General features: G+C 42.1%; 1 protein-coding gene across 5 annotated transcripts in view; it reads right to left on the bottom strand.

Annotated features, from left to right (window-relative positions):
* The window catches only part of ATP2B2 (ATPase plasma membrane Ca2+ transporting 2), a 1528737-nt gene that overhangs the window by 534000 nt on the left and 974730 nt on the right, over positions 1 to 20007 (bottom strand). For all 5 annotated transcript variants that reach the window (XM_078661398.1, XM_078661399.1, XM_078661400.1 and 2 more), the window contains exon 5: positions 7620 to 7877. In XM_078661398.1, coding sequence (XP_078517524.1) covers positions 7620 to 7877 — 258 coding nt within the window. The remainder of the gene's footprint in view (positions 1 to 7619; positions 7878 to 20007) is intronic.

Here is a 20007-nt window from a genome sequence, read left to right as displayed (position 1 = left end):
TACCTGACGCGGGTATAATGTAGGACAGGCCTTTACAAAGTGAAGCATCTGCTTAGATGTGTCACTTCTTAAATATGGCGCAACATGGGGCATTCTTTACGCCGCAGCAGCAACACAAAAAGTGACACAACTTTGGCATGGTGTTGCAGGCCTTCATAAATATGGTCCTCAGTGCTTTTGGCATATGAGTGCTGTACAAATAACAACCAAATATCACACAGTTTAAGGGACGAGTTAGAGGCCAGAAAGAAATATGGGGGAGAAATGAGGGAAATGAAAAGATGTTGGCCTTGAAAAGGAGGATGTTCTGGCAGTTGGTGTACAGCCAGCACTAGACTGCAGAAGTGTAAGTGTGAGTGAAGAGAAATAGACAAAATAATGTTGCCAATGTAATAAAAGTGATAACAGAAACCAAAAGATGAAAGCATGTCTCCATACGAGTAGGTGCACCCTGAGAAGATGGAAATGTAGAGAGCATTTAGAGGTATTAACGTAGGATAACAACATCTGGTGTGCTGACTCTGTGATGCTTAAGCCAGTGAAGACATCAATGTTAACAGTATTGAAGGCAAAAGATAGGCCAAAATTGAGAAGGATAACAATTGAAGATGAATTACTATATTAGTTATTGCCCAGTAAAACATGATACATGTAGAGGCTAGTCTTAGTGCAGAGGCATTTGTGTGGACTATCATCATCATCACAGATTCTGTGCTAGTTTAAATATTTAAAATAAAACCTTTTGGCATTTTTGAGAAGGCAAATAAGCAGATGGCCCTGCTATTGAAAGGGGTGAGAGAGCATGCAAGGATTTCATAACTACGAGGATTAACCTCGAACATTTGAAGCAAGAAAAGAAGGTGCTTGAATGTTCTGAATGACACGTGTAAACGTAACTGGGAAAATGACTTGGTGATTTGTAAAAGGCCTTTCAGAAGTTGTAAGAGAGGATTATTGGATTATAGAATGGAGGCACTGTGGTCAGAATTCTTGGAGAATATCGTGTAAGGGAAAGGAAGGCAGGAAAGGCTCTAGTAGCCTAAGCAGTGTTAGAGAATGGATAGCCATACTGTTTAGTAGGAAAATGGGCATCATGAGCTGGGCTTTAATTTCAGAGTTAGAGAGAAAGTTGGCATGGGTGAGAGTGAAAAGACGAAATTTATGTTAGAGAACTAGGGGCCTATTTAGGAGCCCCTTGCGTAGCAGAAGCACCACTGTTTGTGATGCTCCCAAACCACGAATCACAAAATCATATCTATGAGGCCACGCAAAGCAACCATGCATGTCTTTGAATGTCCTCATAGATATGGAATGAGGCAAGGAAGCACAAATTGCTGGGTTGCCTTGCTCTGCTCGCTGGAGACATTCTGTGGGCACTGTGATGGGTTTTCCCATTCAACACCTAAGGGTTTGGACACTCCCTCAGAATTACTAGAGCATGTAAACCTGTGGAAGCAAAAAAACCTACGCCTCTCAAGCGCCTTGAGACCCTCTTAGGTGAGTAGTGTGCTATATAAACATCTGATTGATTGATTGAAGGTGATGCCTATCGAGGAGAAATAATTGTATTTCTTCTTGTTTTTTCATCTTTCTATATGTGCTGCATTCCGCAGCACACATTTAGAGAGGGAAACACCTCTTAGAATTGCTTATGTGTGGGAACGTACCCAAAACAATCCTGCCAACGATACAGGCAAACTTGTACCATGGTGCAAGGGTGCCTACATTTGCGTTAGGCTGCTGAAATAGCACCAATCATGGGGCAAAACACAGGAATGCACTGTATTGCATAAATACGGAGAATTACTGCCTTTTCAATTTGGCATAGGGCTGCTCTCGATGCACTGCCCCACACCAAATCCTCATAAATGGGGGTACTATTTTCTTAGTTATAACACAAAGTTAACACTTCTTCTGCCAGAGAGATCCTTACTCTATTTTGTACTTTGAGGTTTAAATGGGGAATAGCCATGTTTTCAGCATCCTTCTAATCTCCATGTAATTCATGGTATATCTTGTCAGGGAGTGAATTTCATAGTTTGACAGTTTGAAGAGAGAAGGATGTACCACTGGCTGCTTTCTTCATACAAGGCAAAATAATTACTTGAGGGGCCAAGCTGGAACATAGCATCCTTTTTCTGGTAGTACTTCTTGATTTTTAGCTGTGTAAATGTTGGTCATTATCTGCTTAGTGCCTTGTCCATAATGAATAGTAGTCTAAAGGTAGATCTGGCAACAGCAAGTATTAATCCTTCAGAGCTGGTGAAAAGTGGTTGTCAATCTTAAGGTGCAGAAGATGTCGTGTCACTGCTTTTTAAATTATTTCAAGTTGTCTCATAGTAGATATAGATATTCAATAGTATAGTCCATTGGCATATTCCAGACATGATAAAACGGGTGATTTGATTGTGGGGACCTTCTGTGGGAGACCAAAAAGAGGAAAAATATATTGCAGCATCGGAGTGCGAGTGAAAGACTGTTTCAATGAGTGGGTGAGAGAGTGTAAGGCTGCACTTTCAGTTGGTTATGAAAGCTACCCATTGATGTCACTGGTGACAGAAGATTCTTTCACTGTTTTAGAGTGAGAGTGAATGACTTCTGTAGTGATGGAAGAAAAGTCTATTCCACGGGGTAGAAGTGAGAGAAAATGCTGTTCCACAGTACTGGAGAGAAATACTGTTCTGCAGGGTTTGAAGAGAGGTAAAATGCTTTCTGGGGGTGGGAATTAAAAGCTGCTTCATAGTGTCAGGGGATGATACATGGGGTGGGAGTGAGAGAAAGAAGTGTTTCATAGTGTGGGAGTGGGTGTGAAATGCTTTTCGAGAAAAAGTTAAAGGCTATGCTATGATTTCAAGATAACAGTAAAAGTTGGCTCCATACAGATGGTGGTGAATGCAAAATGTTGTGGGAGTCCTTGACTGGAAATCTAGCTTTCGTGCTTGAGAAATATGCACGTTTGCACGTATTATGCATGAACTTCATCACAGGTGCACTAGTATCTGCACACCATTAAATGTATAGGATTCTATGCTAAATTTGTTCATCTTTGTGAAGGACATGTTGCTCTTGAAAGGGAAAAGCCATAAGATACTGACCCAAGACTGCTTATGGGAGGGATCCTGGGCCCAGACCAATAAAAGGCTTGCAGAGTCTTTGTGCTAATTGCATTTACACAGATATCATCATAGGGCGTTATTGTTTGATGGGAATAAATATATATATCAGGGCTATCAGACAACTATACATTTGTCAAGTGGAGAATCCTCTGTATGCTGGGAGTAGGTACTCTGCCATACTTACGGATTCTCCTCTGCCCAACTAACTCTAAATAAATCAGAGCCATTGAACTATAATGAGGAATGGGAAACTATTTGCATGTGTTTGATATATATATATATATATATATATATATATTCACTGAAAAAACCATAGGTTATAGACCATATATAGTTAGGAATTAGCATTTACAAAACCTTGAAGCTTCACTGAAAAAACCATAGGTTATAGACCATATATAGTTAGGAATTAGCATTTAGAAAACCTTATTTTACTCACACAAAACCATTGAAATTCCATATATAGTTAGTTGCACTAACTATATATCGCGCACCCGCAATCCACTGCTGATGATGTCACATATTACATCATTCATGACATGGTCAGTGACATCACTGATGACATCACGGGGCCGTTTTAAAACCTCCACATCAAACCTAGGGAGTCAGCGAGGATCTACTATGCCCCCTTATGGTTATTTCCCCCTTTGTTTTGGCCTCCTCTTGTCTCTCGATCCTACCGAGAGACAAGATGGCGGCCGCTACGGACTTTTTGGAATGTTGACAGACGCCAGAGAACCAATCAGCTTCGCTTCACAAAGCTCCGTTGCGCGAAAAGTACGCGTCCTGGGACGCTGCCCGGTCCGCTGTTACAGATATAGATCTTTTTTTAAACGTTAATTTCTCAAAATCCACTGGAGCACATATATTGAGACCTACAAAAGGCACATCGGGCTACCAGTCCCTACAATTTTGCCAAGTTTCGTGCAAATCCATTCAGCCGTTCGGGCTAAAAGTGAGGCCAACCGCCCTATGGAAAACTCAATGTTAAAAACACGTTTTGGGACCCCCCTTTTTTCTCGGCCCCCCCTTGACGAACCCCCCCCCCAAATTTTCAAGGGCTGCTCAGAAACAAAATGTGCCATTTTCCTGAAAATTTCAGCCAATTCCGTCCACAAACGCCAAAGTTATTAGACATAGAATTTTCAAAAATTCCCATAGAGAAAAAATCCTAACTATATATACCTACTGGCGACCGCCAGTAGGTAATATATATATATATATATATATATATATATATATATATATATATGTATATATTAGACTATTGGGGAGAGAGTGGAAATGACTATGCTTATGGTCTATATGATGTTTCTATGTAGATAGGAAAGTATGAATATGATGAATTTTTTCGACTACGTCTACTAGAAGAGGCTAGAACGGATTGAAAGATAAAGTGTAAATAGATCGTATAATATGCCGTTATCACTTTGACAAGCACTATGTACAGCACTTTATTTCTGTATTCTTATCGCATAGCTTTCTGTAACCATATATCATTTGACATAGCCATCTGATTAGCTGCATTGTTATTATTATTACTATCATTATTTTTTCCTCAGAAGAACAATCTTGATTAAACACTGTGTACATAGGACTATAGCCGATCCACGGCTTTATCATAATGTCAAAACTTATGACACTTTATAAATGTAATACCCTCTCAGGTATATACCACCACTTAAAGATGGCGCCTACAGAGACTTGTGAGGGTTTGGTCCTATGTCACTGTTAGTGAATGAAATTAAAACTTTATTAATGTGCTGCTTACAGGTCAATAGTGACACACCGACGAAGGCTCACGCCGAAACGCGTCTGTGCCTCTTTTCCCTAAAATAAAATCACCGTGAATCAACAAGCTTCTCGAGTGCTGTTACTTCTTCCTACTGAACTGGGGAGAGTTTGAGCGTCATATATATATATAAATATATATATATATATATATATATATATATATATATATATGTATATATATATATATATACACATATATATATATATATTACCTACTGGCGGTCGCCAGTAGGTATATATAGTTAGGATTTTTTCTCTATGGGATTTTTGAAAATTCTATGTCGAATAACTTTGGCGTTTGAGGACGGAATTGGCTGAAATTTTCAGGGAAATGGCACATTTTGTTTCTGAGCAACCCCTGAAAATTTGGGGGGGTTTCGCTAAGGGGGGGCCGAGAAAAAAAAAAATATATATATATCTATATCTATATCTATATATATATATATATATATATATATATATATATACCAAACAAACAATTCGCGATTCCTCTGCCTCTTAAATGACGGTGGGCTCCGGTGAGGTAGCGAACCTCCCAAAATGCACCAACTTCCTTCGTGAATTCCTTTGTAAACAAAGAGCGAAAGAACCGAGCCCAAACTCCGTTTTTGCGTGTGAATTAGATTTATTAAGTCATAAATCGGCAGTCCTGCCCGACGCGTTTCGGAGCCCAGCTCCTTGGTCACGGGTCAATATTTTGTTTTTTCAATAAAGTATATATGAAAAAAAACCTAAGTGTGGACATCACAGAAAATCGACATAAACATAGGACTACTGCACCACATCGATAGGTATTTATATATATATATATATATATATATCCACTGAAAAAAACATAGGTTTCAGGGGCGTTAAAGTTAGGAATTAGCAATTAAAAAACCTTAGAAATTCACTGAAAAAACCATAGGTTTCAGACATTTTATAGTTAGTTGGACATTTCACTCATACAAAACCATTGAAATTCCCCCGTTATAGTAGCTAACTATAGATGGCGCGCCCGCAATGCACTGCTGATGACGTCACATATTACATCACTCATGACATGGTAAGTGACATCACTCATGACATCACTGATGACATCTCAAATGAAACAATATAGTTTGAGGCACCCAAACTATGAGAGTTGTCCCACATCGTGTGGGGTTCATTTTTTTTCTTACTGCTCCATCTAAAAAACATATAACACCGTCCACAATAAATTGTGCAGGTGGTATTCTATGTGAACATACAGCACCACATACTCAAGTCGTTGGAGGAGTAGGTCAGCGATACAGAAGAAGCAGGCTCCTTCGCTGACATACTTATGGTTTGGAGGAGAGGTTACTCCATCACTGTTGCGATGGAGTACCCTTTCTAGCGAACTCTAATAAGACCCCATATGTTTTCGCAGAAGATGGATAGTACTGGTAGTTGACAGAAAGGCGTACTGACCTAAAGGGCTATTTTATTGCAAGTTATATAATTGTATAACCTACAGTAAACACAGCTGTGTTTAAAAACATGCTACTGTGATTCCTCATGTATTCTTCCGAAAAGTACTTTAGTTTAATGTTTCAGTCTGTTATGCTTTCAGCCGGATGGTTAGGCTTTCTTTTTGTGTCCTTTCCTGTTTTTCCTTCAATATAGATCTTTTGTAAACCTGAAATAAAATATTATGTGGAGCTGTCCAACCCTATTAATTTCATGTGTATAGTTCATAATATTTTACAACGTTCTAATAAAAAGAAGCAATATTTATGTTCTCACTGAGTTGAACTGTTTTCCGTGTTCACGGGCTGTTTAAAGCTAAAAGTTGACCATATGACAAAACTTTGTATACTAATGTTGAGATTAAGGCCCAATGTGCATTACTAAACTAATAATAAATGGTAGAGCTGGCATGAAAAAAAACATTTTTGAAACGAAGGATGCAAGAAAACAAAATGATGGAAAGCTGAACAAAAAAGACCATTAGGCCTCACTCGGAATGGCTTCATAAATCTCTGTCAGGTGCAACTCTGGATTACAGTTTATGCAAAATTACCAAACAGCCCCAGGAGTGTTCCCAGCACAGATGGTCGGAGGAAAACCCTAGAAAAATGAGTTTGGACCTTGGAAATATGTGGTATTCCCTCAGTCAGGATAAACAAATCTTGTGGGATTCATATTAAATGACTACTAAATTCACACTGAATTGAAAAAACCATATTAAACAATACAGCCTGCTCAAGTGAGATGAACATTTCTACATTGAAGGAAACACATTTGGAGAGGACGTTAAAACGGCTATTCTGGGCTACCCTGCCACTTGAATGGTGACCTTGAAAACACTTTACTTACCGTGTTTCTGGATTTTTCTGTTGACTTCTAACTGAAAACGAATATATACCCTGACAATAATTTTGAGCCCTGAAGAAGTCCCCATTGGGACGAAAGGTGTTGGCTAAAAGGACTATGAATAGTGGATTTTAACAACTTGATGTGTTCATCGTTTTCAATAAAGAATTAAGGAAATAAGGACATAACGACTTGGCATATTCTGCAGATCATCATGAACAATCAGTGTCTAACTGACTTTGAGTGCTTACATAATTGATGTGTGCGGAATCCATGTTTTTTTGATGTCTACTTATGGCCCTTGGCAGGTTTTCAGTTGTTCTCTCGATCAAAGCCACAGTGCTCATATTATTCTACTCACAAAGCTCTGAGAAGTGAGTTAGTGGCACTTACCATATTTTACTTGTGCAATGTCACCAACCACCATCTCTGCCACGGGTATCTGAATCACTTGACCACCCCGTATGACAGTAAATTTCTGCTCCTGTTCGATTCGGCTTTGCAGCCCACGGAATTGCTTCTCTTTACTCCAGTCATTGAAGGCAGTGACAAGGACAACACACACAACAGAGAGAAGGATTGCGGCTCCCTCAATCCAGCCAGCTTGTGACTCCCCTTCATCTTCTGCTCCACCAGTGCCGCCACCACAATCTGATGGAAAAGGGATAACGTGCATTAAAAACTCATTTGTGAGTTAACAGTTTTAAAGATTTAGATTTATGTGTCACATTTATGAAATAATTATATGCTTGGTTCACCATATGGTCCTATATTTGTCATCACTCATCCAAACACACATTTTTTTTTTTTAAATAATGCATAGAAAACAATTATATAGGGAGGGTGGGTGAATAGCCAATGGCTCATAAAAATAAAACGCAATGCAGCAATAAGAAAAATACATATAAAATCGAAAACATACTTATCAACAGCAAAACTGTATTTGAAAACTTTATGTACTTTGAGAAAAAAGTCTATAAAATGCAACCACATAAAATAGATTGAACCATTTTCATTTTAGGTCAATGACACAAACAAACATCACAGAAGTATGCAAAATGCAATCTCACGCTATGGAAAACGATAACAATATCTGAAAGTATTTGATTGTCACTATGTGAAGTAAATCTTGTTTTTTTCAGTTTCATATATTTTATGGAATTTTTTTAATTTAACAACATGATATACATTGAAATGAAATAAAAATGTGTCTCTTTTAGGTGGTACCTGACAAATGGCCGGGCTACCCACTTCTGTACAATGTGTGATAGGGCTTGGTTGTTTGCCCTGATTAACATAGTTACATTTCTATTTGGATATTTTGTTGTGTTCAATCACCTCCAGTGGTAGTGGTGTGGAGGCAGCAGCCAAAATTACTCCACTAGATCAGAGAAACTCTTTGGGAGGCTAAAATAAATAGGGCGGAAAACAAATCAAAGCTCCAGGCAGGTGTCTGTTGGTGGCTAATTCCAGATGGCAGTCCCTTAGAAGTGCAGTGAATCTTTCCTTGACCTCTAAACCTTTTGCATTGTTTTCTCTCACCAATGTCAAATAGCAGAAGGCCAGAGATTGACACATGACAGACTTACAGGGCCTCAAATCAAGTTGTTGGCGTTTGCAATATATTGCAGGAATGAGAAACACATAATATGTGGCAACAGTGGTGTAAGAAAGGCCCCCACAACCTCCTTGTTGCGGAGGGCCCCCAGCCTCCAGGGGGGCCCCTCAGCCCAGTACTCTGGCCAGAGAGCTCCTGATTGAGTCCAGAGGGGCGACCTCCACATACCCTGCAGGGGGGCCCTCAATATTTGTTATGGCAGTGTGTGGCAATCCACCTGTGGAAACACAAGGGGTGCTGGTTCTTTGTCTAAACTCTTGAGTAGTAAAGTGTGAGTTTGTTTTGTAAGAAAAAAGACAACTAATGACATGCACACCCGCGAATATTCTCCCTGGATGCAGGGGTCATTATTGTATTTTTCCATTCTCTCACCATCACGTTTTTCCTGGAGGCAACAGATAGGAAACAAAGGACACCCACCCTACATATTGCATGGCGATTAATGTCTTTTCTCTGAGGCTCCTACTCTGTCAGAGGGAATATTCTGTGAGTGGACTCCCAGGAATACTAAAGGTCCCTCCATTACTAAATGTGGAGAGCTGACCAAGGTTTTGGGGAACAGGGTACTACGTAGCGATTAAACAACAGCACTTTGCACGCCAAACTCTAAATCAGGACCCCAGTTCCCAGTACATGAAAAACTCTTCTGGTGAAAGTGCTCTCAACAAGAATCGAATAACACCTCAAGAGTTCAGATAAAATGTATTTGATTTGCCATTTCACTAGGGCTACTTTATGAGCAAAATAGATGCAATGCACTACAAATATTTAAAACTTTAGAGAATGAGGCCATCAGAGAGCAGTTCATGGAGATTACTCATAAAACGTATTGCTTTATTTTAGTCAAACCAAATACTGATGGAAGTGCCCCTGTCTCCATCAATTTCTTGCCAGGAATGAATTACTCAAAGGAAAGATCATGAACAGAGGGGTTAATCCAAATCTTTTGAAGGTACTAACAATCAGATTTAATATAACAGCTCCATTCCTTGTGAAGAATTATCAGTTCAGAGGTCACTTAAACGTGTGAAAAATGAATAGGCCTGCTCACTGCACCTACTGAATGTGGGCTACTGGCTTTTGTCATATGCAATTTTCTAAATTGAAGAATGCTTCCATACACCAGGAACAGTTTGTAAACAGATTAAACTGTGGATTCTCCAGTGTTACTGCATGTTGAATAGACATATATAACCCTACAACATTTCCTATTGTTTTTCGATAGAATGGCAGCGAAATTTCAGAGTGTTTGCATACAGTCATTGCTTATCACTTTCAGATTCTTTGATCAGCCATCTTCCCTGAAGACAAATATACCTAAAAACACCTTTGAAACTTGGCATAGCTTTCCAATAGAAAAGATATCAAACTAATGGAGACGTCATGTTGCTGAACGTTAAAGATGCACTGCATGTTATAATGGTGCACTTTCTCCTGAGCTCCATCTTGAGTAATTTATGCATTAAGGTTTTGAAAAGAAAATTTTTCATCACTTGCCTTGATGTGGCAGAGCAAAAAGTCTAATTTGGATTAGTTAAGCGAAAATGGAAACAATTATGCCATAAATAAAGAGGATGCTGCATAACATCAATTTAACTAGGACACCCAAAGAACACATTTGCAACTTCAAAAACATCTCTGGCACATGATGCTCTTTTCTACTAGCAGGAAACTAGGGCAAGAGTTAGAAATAGTGGAAAGGCACAGAATCATTCTCAACACTGTCAATCCAAATAAAATACCTCTAAACTTCAGGCATTGTTCAGCTTGTTCCTAATTAGAATGAACTAATTTATCCTAACTCTTGTGTAATCAGTCTTACACTGCCAATAAATGGAAAATAACTGCTGTTCTTTTCTGGCGAGGGTTGCAGAAACCCAGGGTCCATTAGACTCACTTACAACAGCAATTACTGTTATTCCGAACAACAAAATAGCTCCTCAACTAATTATGCTTTATTGCTTACAGTGTGAAGGCAACCTTTCTGGTAAATTCGTTCAGTTTGACAGGTTGCATTCCAAATATGGGGAGCGATGCTTTATAAATATCTATTTCCCTTGAGCATAGCTCCAACGATCAGTGGATGTCTTTATAAAGAACACCCCAAGGCACTTAGAGCATTATAAACTAGAGATAGGCCCAGGTTTGACAAGATTCATGCAACACCATGTGGCAATCATGCAGCCCTGTTTTGTTGTGCTTGAATGGTGAAATGTTTGCTTAGTGCAGCATTTGCTACACCTAGTGTTATTGGTCTAACTTGTGGAAAAAAATACTTTTGTTTGAAATGCTACATTTGCACTATGATGCAAGAGTCAAGCCCGTAGGTGTGACTCATACACCTATTGTGTATCCACCGCCTCAGCAACAATTTTTCTCTGCGTAGTTGTCAATTGTTCCGAAATTTCCAGAAGGTACACACACACACAATGAAAGAAATGAGACTCTCATGTACTTAAGAACGTGGGGCCCGATTCACAGAACTAACTTAAGACAAAATCCTAAACTTACTACCATTTTGGTATTCACAGAAGGCACTTACTCATTTTGGTATTCACAGAATGCACTTACTCATTTCGGTATTCACAGAAGTTAGGAGTCCTAACTTTAGGACTCTTAAATGCCTTCTGTGAATACCAAAAGTCTTAAAGTTAGGATTTTTCTCAATTTAGTAGTAGTAAAGTTAGGACTCCTAACTTTCAGACTCCTAAATGCCTTCTCTGAATACCAAAAGTCTTAAAATTAGGATTTTTCTCAGTTTAGTAGTAGTAAAGTTGAGAAAATCCTAATTTTAAGACTTTCGGTATTCACAGAAGGCATTAAGGAGTCCTAAAGTTAGGAGTCCTAACTTTACTACTACTAAATTGAGAAAAATCCTAATTTTAATACTTTCTGTATTCACAGAAGGCATTTAGGAGTCCTAAAGTTAGGACTCCTAACTTCTGTGAATACCGAAATGAGTAAGTGCCTTCTGTGAATACCAAAATGAGTAAGTGCCTTCTGTGAATACCAAATTGATAGTAAGTTTAGGATTTTGTCTTAAGTTAGTTCTGTGAATTGGGCCCCCTAACTTTAAGACTTTTGGTATTCACAGAAGGACATTTAAGAGTCCTAAAGTTAGGACTCCTAACTTCTGTGAATACCGAAATGAGTAAGTGCATTCTGTGAATACCAAAATGAGTAAGTGCCTTCTGTGAATACCAAAATGGTAGTAAGTTTAGGATTTTGTCTTAAGTTAGTTCTGTGAATAGGGCCCTGAGATTCCTCTGATTTTTAGCCAGGATGAACAACAAACTTATGGGGAGTGAGGAGCGGCTACTGGAAACTCAGGGCGTGATTATGATTCTGGCGGTCAGGGTTACTCCATCACAAATGTGATGCTGTGTTACAAATCCATTACATCCTATAGAACTTGTGATACAGCGAACGGGATATCCGTCACATTTGTGACAGAGTATCCCACCTGCCAAGATCGTAATCAGGCAGTCAGTCTTATTTTTTGGTACCAGTGGTTCTCCCTCGATACCCCTGGTATTGAAGGAAGCATAAGCTAGAAAGCAAATACGACCTCGAAATCTCTTTTTAGGTCTTGGCGGACTATTGCTTCCTATATATATCATGCACTTACAGTGAGATTTGGGTCAGCATCTTGTTCGTGATTGGATGGCTTTCTGGTCTATTTCAGTTATCTGCTCTTGATTCAAGAGCTTTCACCCCATTCTTGAATTTGTCCTGCCCAGGAGAATTTCAGCCTCAAAGTATTCTAACTAGATGAGTGGTATCCTTCCACTGCAAATGTCAAGGAACTATTTTTCTTTTTCCTTATTTATGCAGAATTTGTCGTTTAGCACTCATTGGAGAACATGTACGGCCTCTTGTATTTACTATCTCTATTTCGTGCTAGTTGAAGCTCCCGGCAGCTACTCATGAGTGTTGCCAGAAATTAGTTTTCGCTCCCTGCTGCTGTCAAGACTTGCACTTGTAGTTCTTACCAGTGCATGATCTGCATTGTTGGCAGACCTCCTTGGCTAGCCACCCGGCTACTCAGTAGAATCATGATCTAGAGTCTTCTGGCTGGAGACCTGCATGGGTTACATAATGGAAAAGTACACAGCACCATTGATTTTTACTCACTTGCTAATGGAATATTGGCCCTTCATTGATTATTCCTTCACCCTCTTTTTGGTGTAGCTTCCTATATGTTGTATTTCCCTATCCCTCCCTAACTGGACTGACTACCTATAATGCAAACCAACCAGGTAGATCTGTATTTCTTTGCCTTTTTTGCCTTTTCTCTTTCCTCTTTTTTCCTGACCTCCTTCAAGACTCACAAAAATTTAACTGCTGCCGTCAGCATAGGATATACATTGAAAGCAAAGCAGAGTAAATTCTAACTGCCAGCTAATCACAGTATAATTTGCGAACCTATTTCTCACACCTCCTCTTCCATCCTACTGCTGGGCGCTGGGCCCCAAGACAAGACATGAGCACTCACACACATTAAAAACTTTCTACATAGAGTCACAACAAATAAACCACAAACTCCACACTGTGTAGTGTGCTTGTTAGAAATGGGATCTCTGGTTGGCTAAGACTTGCACCAAAGCCAGGCAGATACCACCACTCTAGTCAAGGCAAGGGAGTTACACGCCAAAGATAAACCCGGCTCACCCCCTTGGTAGCTTGGCATGAGCAGTCAGGCTTATCCCGGAGGCCATGTGTACAGCATTTGCGCACACACACACAGCAACAACATCCCAGGCACACCACACAAGGAACTCCACACAAGGTTATATCAAAAATAGCATTTGTATTCTCATAACACATTAGAATAGTAAACACATAATATATGGTGCTACCTGGCACTAGGTCATATCTACAAGGGATTATATACACCTGACAGGGCCCACTGGACCATTGTCAGAACCATCACAGAGTGACTTAGTAAAAGTAAAACAGATCATAAACGTACAACTAGTAACCACTGTACTTAGCATCAGCCTGTAACATAAACTACACTATGCACAGCATCACATCAGGCGCAAATTACATTCTGCGCCAACCTTACCAGCATAAACAAATTATGCAATCCTCTCATAAGTCTAAACACATTAGACCCTAACCTCCTAAGCATAACTCACATTAGGGGCATAAATCACACAGTGAAACATTATCTCACTAGCATAAACCATAATGTGCAAAACAACCTCATAATCATAAAAAACACATTTAGAGGTATAACACAGGGTGCATAAAACATAGTACATACATTACATTTCCTAGCACCATAAAACATAGTACATACATTACATTTCCTAGCACCACATAATCACATTAGGGCCTGGCGCCCTACAATCCTAACAGTCCCCCTGGCCAACTGGCCATCTCAAAAAGGGGCTCAAATGCCCTTTGTCCCAAGAGCCAGGGCGCGCTGCCAAGGCAGCGGAAGTCAAGGGTGCGCACTTTGCGCAGACCTAAACGTTGCAGCTGCCCAGTACTTGCTGGTGCAGTGCAGATGAGGATCCCGGGGAGGGGCCCTGGCATGACTGTGCCCTCGGTGCCCCCACTGGGGCTCTCTCAACAACCATGCCCCCAAAACGTGGAGCGCACTGGCGCTAAAAACTAAATATGCCCGATGGAGCACACTGGCGCTTTAAATAAACATGCCCACAATGGAGCCATGCACACACTCTAAAGATAAAAATGCCGGCCTCGTTGGATTGGCCCGCTGTCAACCGGGGCCGCTCTGACTCTGTATTTCTACCGTCATGGTGCCGCGATCGGCACCAACAATGTGCCCCTAGGAGCCCCCACTCACCGGACTGGTCTGGGGAGGAGCTCCACTTTACTCCGGACACCACAGGCGGCAGGTGGGGCTCTCTCACTCATGAGAGCCTCGCTGGTGATCTGGCTGCACCACTGTTCACCTGGGCCCCTTCCTGGGACCCGGGACTTTTCCATGGAGCCCGTGCGGTTTCACCGACATTTCCTTTCCGGGGCTCCCCACAGCTCATGGGTGCCCCGATTCGGCCCACAACTCTGGCACCTCTTCTGGGCCTGCCGCAGCCCCGTCCCCGTCACAGGCAGCCGTGCCTGACTTCCGGGCGGCCGCAGCTTGGGCCACAGAGGCAGCAACTTCTTTGGGCGGCAAATGAGGAGTAGGCTCCCTCGAAACACAAAGTACACAGCGGGGTGGGTACCCGCATTTACGCTGCATAGGCGGGGTGGGCACCCGTTATTTTGAATATAAAAATAGGCAGGGTGGGCACCCGTGATTGCAAAGAAACACAGGGTGGACCCCGCAATCAAGGCATTACGGGGGAATCCCTACCCTGGGGATTCCCTAGAAGATGATCGCAGCCCAGCGGTGCAAGGGGCATGCACAGAGGCTCCTCCTCAAAATAAAGGGGTAAATTAGCACTCCCAGGCACTAGGGGTAAAAAAAGGACAAAGTCCTTTTAAGGTCCTGGAGGTCAGGAAGAGCAAAAGGGGTCCCAAAAGTCCTATTTGGCATCAAGGGACAATGCAGGGCCCAGGGGGCAATGCAGGGCCCAGGGAGGCAAGCCCTCATGGCAGCCCCCCCTGGGCCCCAGCAGCAGCATGCCTGGCTGATAAGGATTATGAATCCGAAACCGGTCCCAGGAAGCTTGTTGCCGGTCCAGGGAAGACATGGCTTGGCAGTTCGGGCTGGACTGTTCCCATGAGGCACAGGGTCAGAGTGATTTGCATATGGCCATGTCTGAACTGGGGTGGTGGAGTGAGCTAAAGAATGGTGATGGATTAAACCCAGATCAGTTGACTGGGGCGAGCGTTTGATTTGCTCAAACGCCCCGTCCATCATCCCCTTTGTTATCGCTTTGTTTGCCCTAAGTTGGCAGGGCATGCCCAGACGTGGGTCCCTTGCTCACTCTACCACTGGATTCAAGATAGCCTGGCTGATGCGGATTATGAACCTGAAACCGATCCCAGGATGCTTGTTTCCGGTCCAGGGAAGACATGGCTTGGCAGTTCGGGCTGGACTGTTCCCATGAGGCACAGGGTCAGACTGATTTGCATATGGCCATGTCTGAACTGGGGTGGTGGAGTGAGCTAAAGAATGGTGATGGATTAAACCCAGATCAGTTGACTGGGGGCGAGCGTTTGATTTGCTCAAACACTCCATCCATCATCCCCTTTGGTATCGCTTTGCCTGGCAGGAACAGCACTCCAAGACTGAAACAACATCATGGGGTCACGGCCCCTATATTTATATGCTCTTTTCCTTTGTGTCACAGCACAGGGCTTGAGAAATACCAGTCAGAACTGGTCTAGGGGATCTTTGGAGCACTTTGTTTTGCTCAGCTCCTCTCTCCTTTGTCAGGTGGGGGCTCAGTGATTAGACGCACCACAGGGGGCGGAGCCATCATTGTAGCGGGAAGGCACAGTCATATCCAGGTTCCAGGTGCAACTCCTCCCTCCCATCTGCATGCAGATCTCTCTATTCACCACTGGGCTGACTCCCCCTGACTCCTGGAACCACCCACACCTCTTAGCTCCTGTCACTCACAAGCCAGACACGCAATTCACATCAGGCAGGCAGACACATAGGACACAGAAATGCCAACTTCTAAAAGAGGCATTTCTAAAATAACCACAATAAATCTGGGCACGCTATTGCGCAGCATTTATTCACACGATTTTAGACATACCAGAGTTGACCTCAAGGCACCTCTCATAACAGGAATTACCACTGACACACATATCTCCCATGCATTCCTATGGGAGGGCAGGCCAATCTCACCACAATGAACTCAGACAGCGCACACACTTTACACTGGGCCACAGTGCTAAAGTGCCCAGAGGCCTAAAACCACTACCGCCATGTCAGAGCTTAAGGCAAAAAGTTCAGGGGTGAACCTGCCAAAAGGGCCAAGTCCAACAGTGCTACTAATCTGATAATGTACTTCAGCATCCTACGTATGACCCGCTATTTAAATGCTTCCATATAATGAAAAATTTACAATTGTTTCTGGAAAAACAGCAGCAAGTATTCAAGCTCAGTGGAGATAACAATGTTGGAGCAAAAGAATATTAAAGATTAGAAGATCGACTTAATTGAAATACTTGGAAGCATTGTATTTTTATATATTGACATGAAATGCAAAAAGAAGTTGTACCCGCAATGGGTCTATTTTCTTTACTGAATATTCTTCCAAACTTTCAATCTGATTGTGGCATTGATGTATATCATAATTATTATTGAGATCTAAATTTACATTTCCTCTTCATGTTTTTTCAATTAATATATGAAAACCTGCTCATCAGATGTTCCATTCCAACAGGTTAAAGTGCATCAGGAAATATTGTGCATTGTGGTGCCTCTCACCACTCTTTGGAATTCTCGACCATGGAGTGCTTTTTAAGATCTTAGCCCAAATGAGCACTGAAAACTTAAGGATTGACTTCTGTAACGCTTCCTTGAACATCTAATTTAAAAGGTCAGTGTAGGAAATTGGATTATTGGTTGAGGGGGTGGAACCCTTTTCAAGCAGCAACCACAATCCTTGTCAGGGTGAAGTCACAAGCAAACCCCAAATTAACCTGTGCTCAATCCTATGGTGGCTTTTCACAGAGCAGTTGGCTTAATATAGAGGCAATGTGTAAAGTATCTATGCAGCACTACAAACAGGAATAACATGAACATACTACACAGAAAAGATCCCACACTAATTTAGGAATATAGAGTACATTTTAATAAATAAGACCAAAGTGACAAAAATACAGTCAGTACATATAGTTTCAAGTGAAAATAGCACCACAAAGCCCAAAGCGTCAGTTGCTGCTATATGGTTGTGCGGGACAGGGAGAAAGTCACAAGTTGAGGCCAACCGCGATGGAGCACGTGTTGGATACAGGGCCCAGTTTAGTCCTGTTGAAAAGTGACCTTTTCAGTCCTGCACAAAGAGTTCTGTTTGCAGTGGATGGGGCCGCAGGGCGCAGAGAAGCATCACAGGTGGTCATCAATGTAGCTCAAAGATTATCCCAAGCTCCGTGGATGGGTGGTGCTTTAGCGCAAAGATCTTGCTGTTATTAGGAACAGTCTGGTCTGAGCTTAGCAGTGGCCCTACCTGTGAGCAGTCAAGGCTGTAGTGCAAAGTGTTGGGTTACTGGACCTTCATATTGGTGGGCTGTTTGAGTGACAAGATTTTGAGGTCAACAGACCTATTTTTGATTGCAAAGAGCCCAAAAACTTCAATTCGGCCTCTCTGAGGACACACCAAGACAAGGGTACAGGACCTGAGGGGCACCTCTTGGAGATTAGGGGCTTGCTCCAGCTGGTTCTGGGTGCTGGTTCAGGTGATTGGGAGACCATTATGTCACTTTGGCTCTGAACAGGAGGCCAGTAGATTAGCTCTTGGGGTCACTCTGAGTCCTGGATTCAGGTGCAGGTTGGAATCCCTCTGACACAGTCAGCAGGGCAGCAATCCAGCAAGGTAGCAGTCCAGCAAGGCAGTAGTCCAGCTGGACAACAGTCCAGCAGAGTGGTAGTCCTTTCGTGGCACAGTGTCCACAAGTGCAGAAGTGTACTGAAGAGTTGGTGCCTGAGGTCCAATATTTATATCTGGGCCTACCTTTGATTTGGGAGAAGCTTCTAGTGGTTTCCTTTGGAAGTCCACAGGTTTCCTGCTTTCCCTGCCATGGCTCTAGACTAACTACAGGGGGTATGCAGCCTTTTGTGTAGAGGCCGGACACAGCCCCTTCAAGTGTAAGTAGGGATGTGCCCACCTCCTGCCAGTGATTGCCCATCCAGGCACATCCAGACTCTGTAGTGTGTGTGTAGCTCTCTAGGAGAAATACACAAAGCTAAACTGTCAGCTACACCCATTCACGTGAACCAGAGACAGGTTGCATGCACTAAATGGCTATGGCAGGAACATTCCAACTTTCTAAAAGTGACATTTTTAAAATAATAATTTAAAATCCGACTTCCCTATGAGAGAGGGTTTTTCATTACGAGGCCAAGGACACCAAACATGAACTGGTTACCTAGTCCCATCTGGAAATTGTCACTTATTAATTGTAATAAGGTAACCACAAATGGTTTGTCTCCTACCTACAACACTGAACACAGCAAATCAAAATTCACAACTGTCTTTCTAGCCCTACTCCGGTATTCCTAGGAGTCCCCCAGGGATCTATCCTCTCGCCATCTCTCTTTAACCTCTTTACGGAACCCCTCCCTCTCATCCTTAAACAAGCAGGAATCAACTACCAACTCTACGCTGATGATACTCAACTGTACTACTAGATCAAAACCCACGCCGATATCCTACACCTTAACAATACCCTCACCAAGATTCAATCCTGGTTCCAAATCATCTCAAACTGAACACTAAAAAAAACTGAAATCATTCTCTTCTCCCCTAAATCCAACCCTTTCCCCATCCAAACTTGGCTCTACGACCTCAATGCCCTCAACTGCTCTCTCTCCTTGTCTACCTCAGTCAAATCTCTTGGTACCTCCATTGATAATAACCTTAATCTCAATACTCACATCAAAACTTCAGCAAAAGGAACTCTCTTCACTCTCTGCCATCTCAAAAAAATCAATCTCTTTATTCCATCTGAAGACTTTAAACTAGTACTATCTTGATGTAGGGTTTTTAGTGAAAGCAGGAAGGCTGGCGCTCAGGCTTGTACGCCTAATGTTAACTATGCTCTGAAAATGCACGGTGCTGCCAGGTCGGGGGAAATTACCCTGTAATCCCATTGTGAGTCAAAGAACCCACACCAATATTGAGAACACAGTCCTGGGCACACGTAGTGAGGATATAACTATGGTATTAATGTCTTGTATAGTTCAAATTTCTGCTGTCGACACCATTGTATTGTTCAAAAAGTTTTTTAATGACGCAACATCAAAACTTCAACCAGCTAACACGTGTTTCATCACATTAGGGAATCTATCCCGAGACTCTTCAGGGCTGTGTGGCATAGTAAATGGAACAGGTAGTGTCAAGAGGCCGTTGATAATTCCAACCCAGCCAGGGGGTCAAGGAGGACCAAGTGGTCCACGTCGAGGTTTTAGTTGGGTGGGTGGCCCCAGAAGGTGGGCGCCTGTGGATGGGGTTGTGTGGAGGGCGGAGAGGCCCTGAGTACAGGAGGACTTCTTGAAGGTGATGG

Source organism: Lissotriton helveticus, chromosome 9 (assembly GCF_964261635.1).
Source record: "Lissotriton helveticus chromosome 9, aLisHel1.1, whole genome shotgun sequence".
NCBI classification, from domain to species: Eukaryota; Metazoa; Chordata; class Amphibia; order Caudata; family Salamandridae; genus Lissotriton; species Lissotriton helveticus.
The sequence above is the reverse complement of the archived record's forward strand: the minus strand, read 5'-3'. Positions and strand labels throughout refer to the sequence as shown.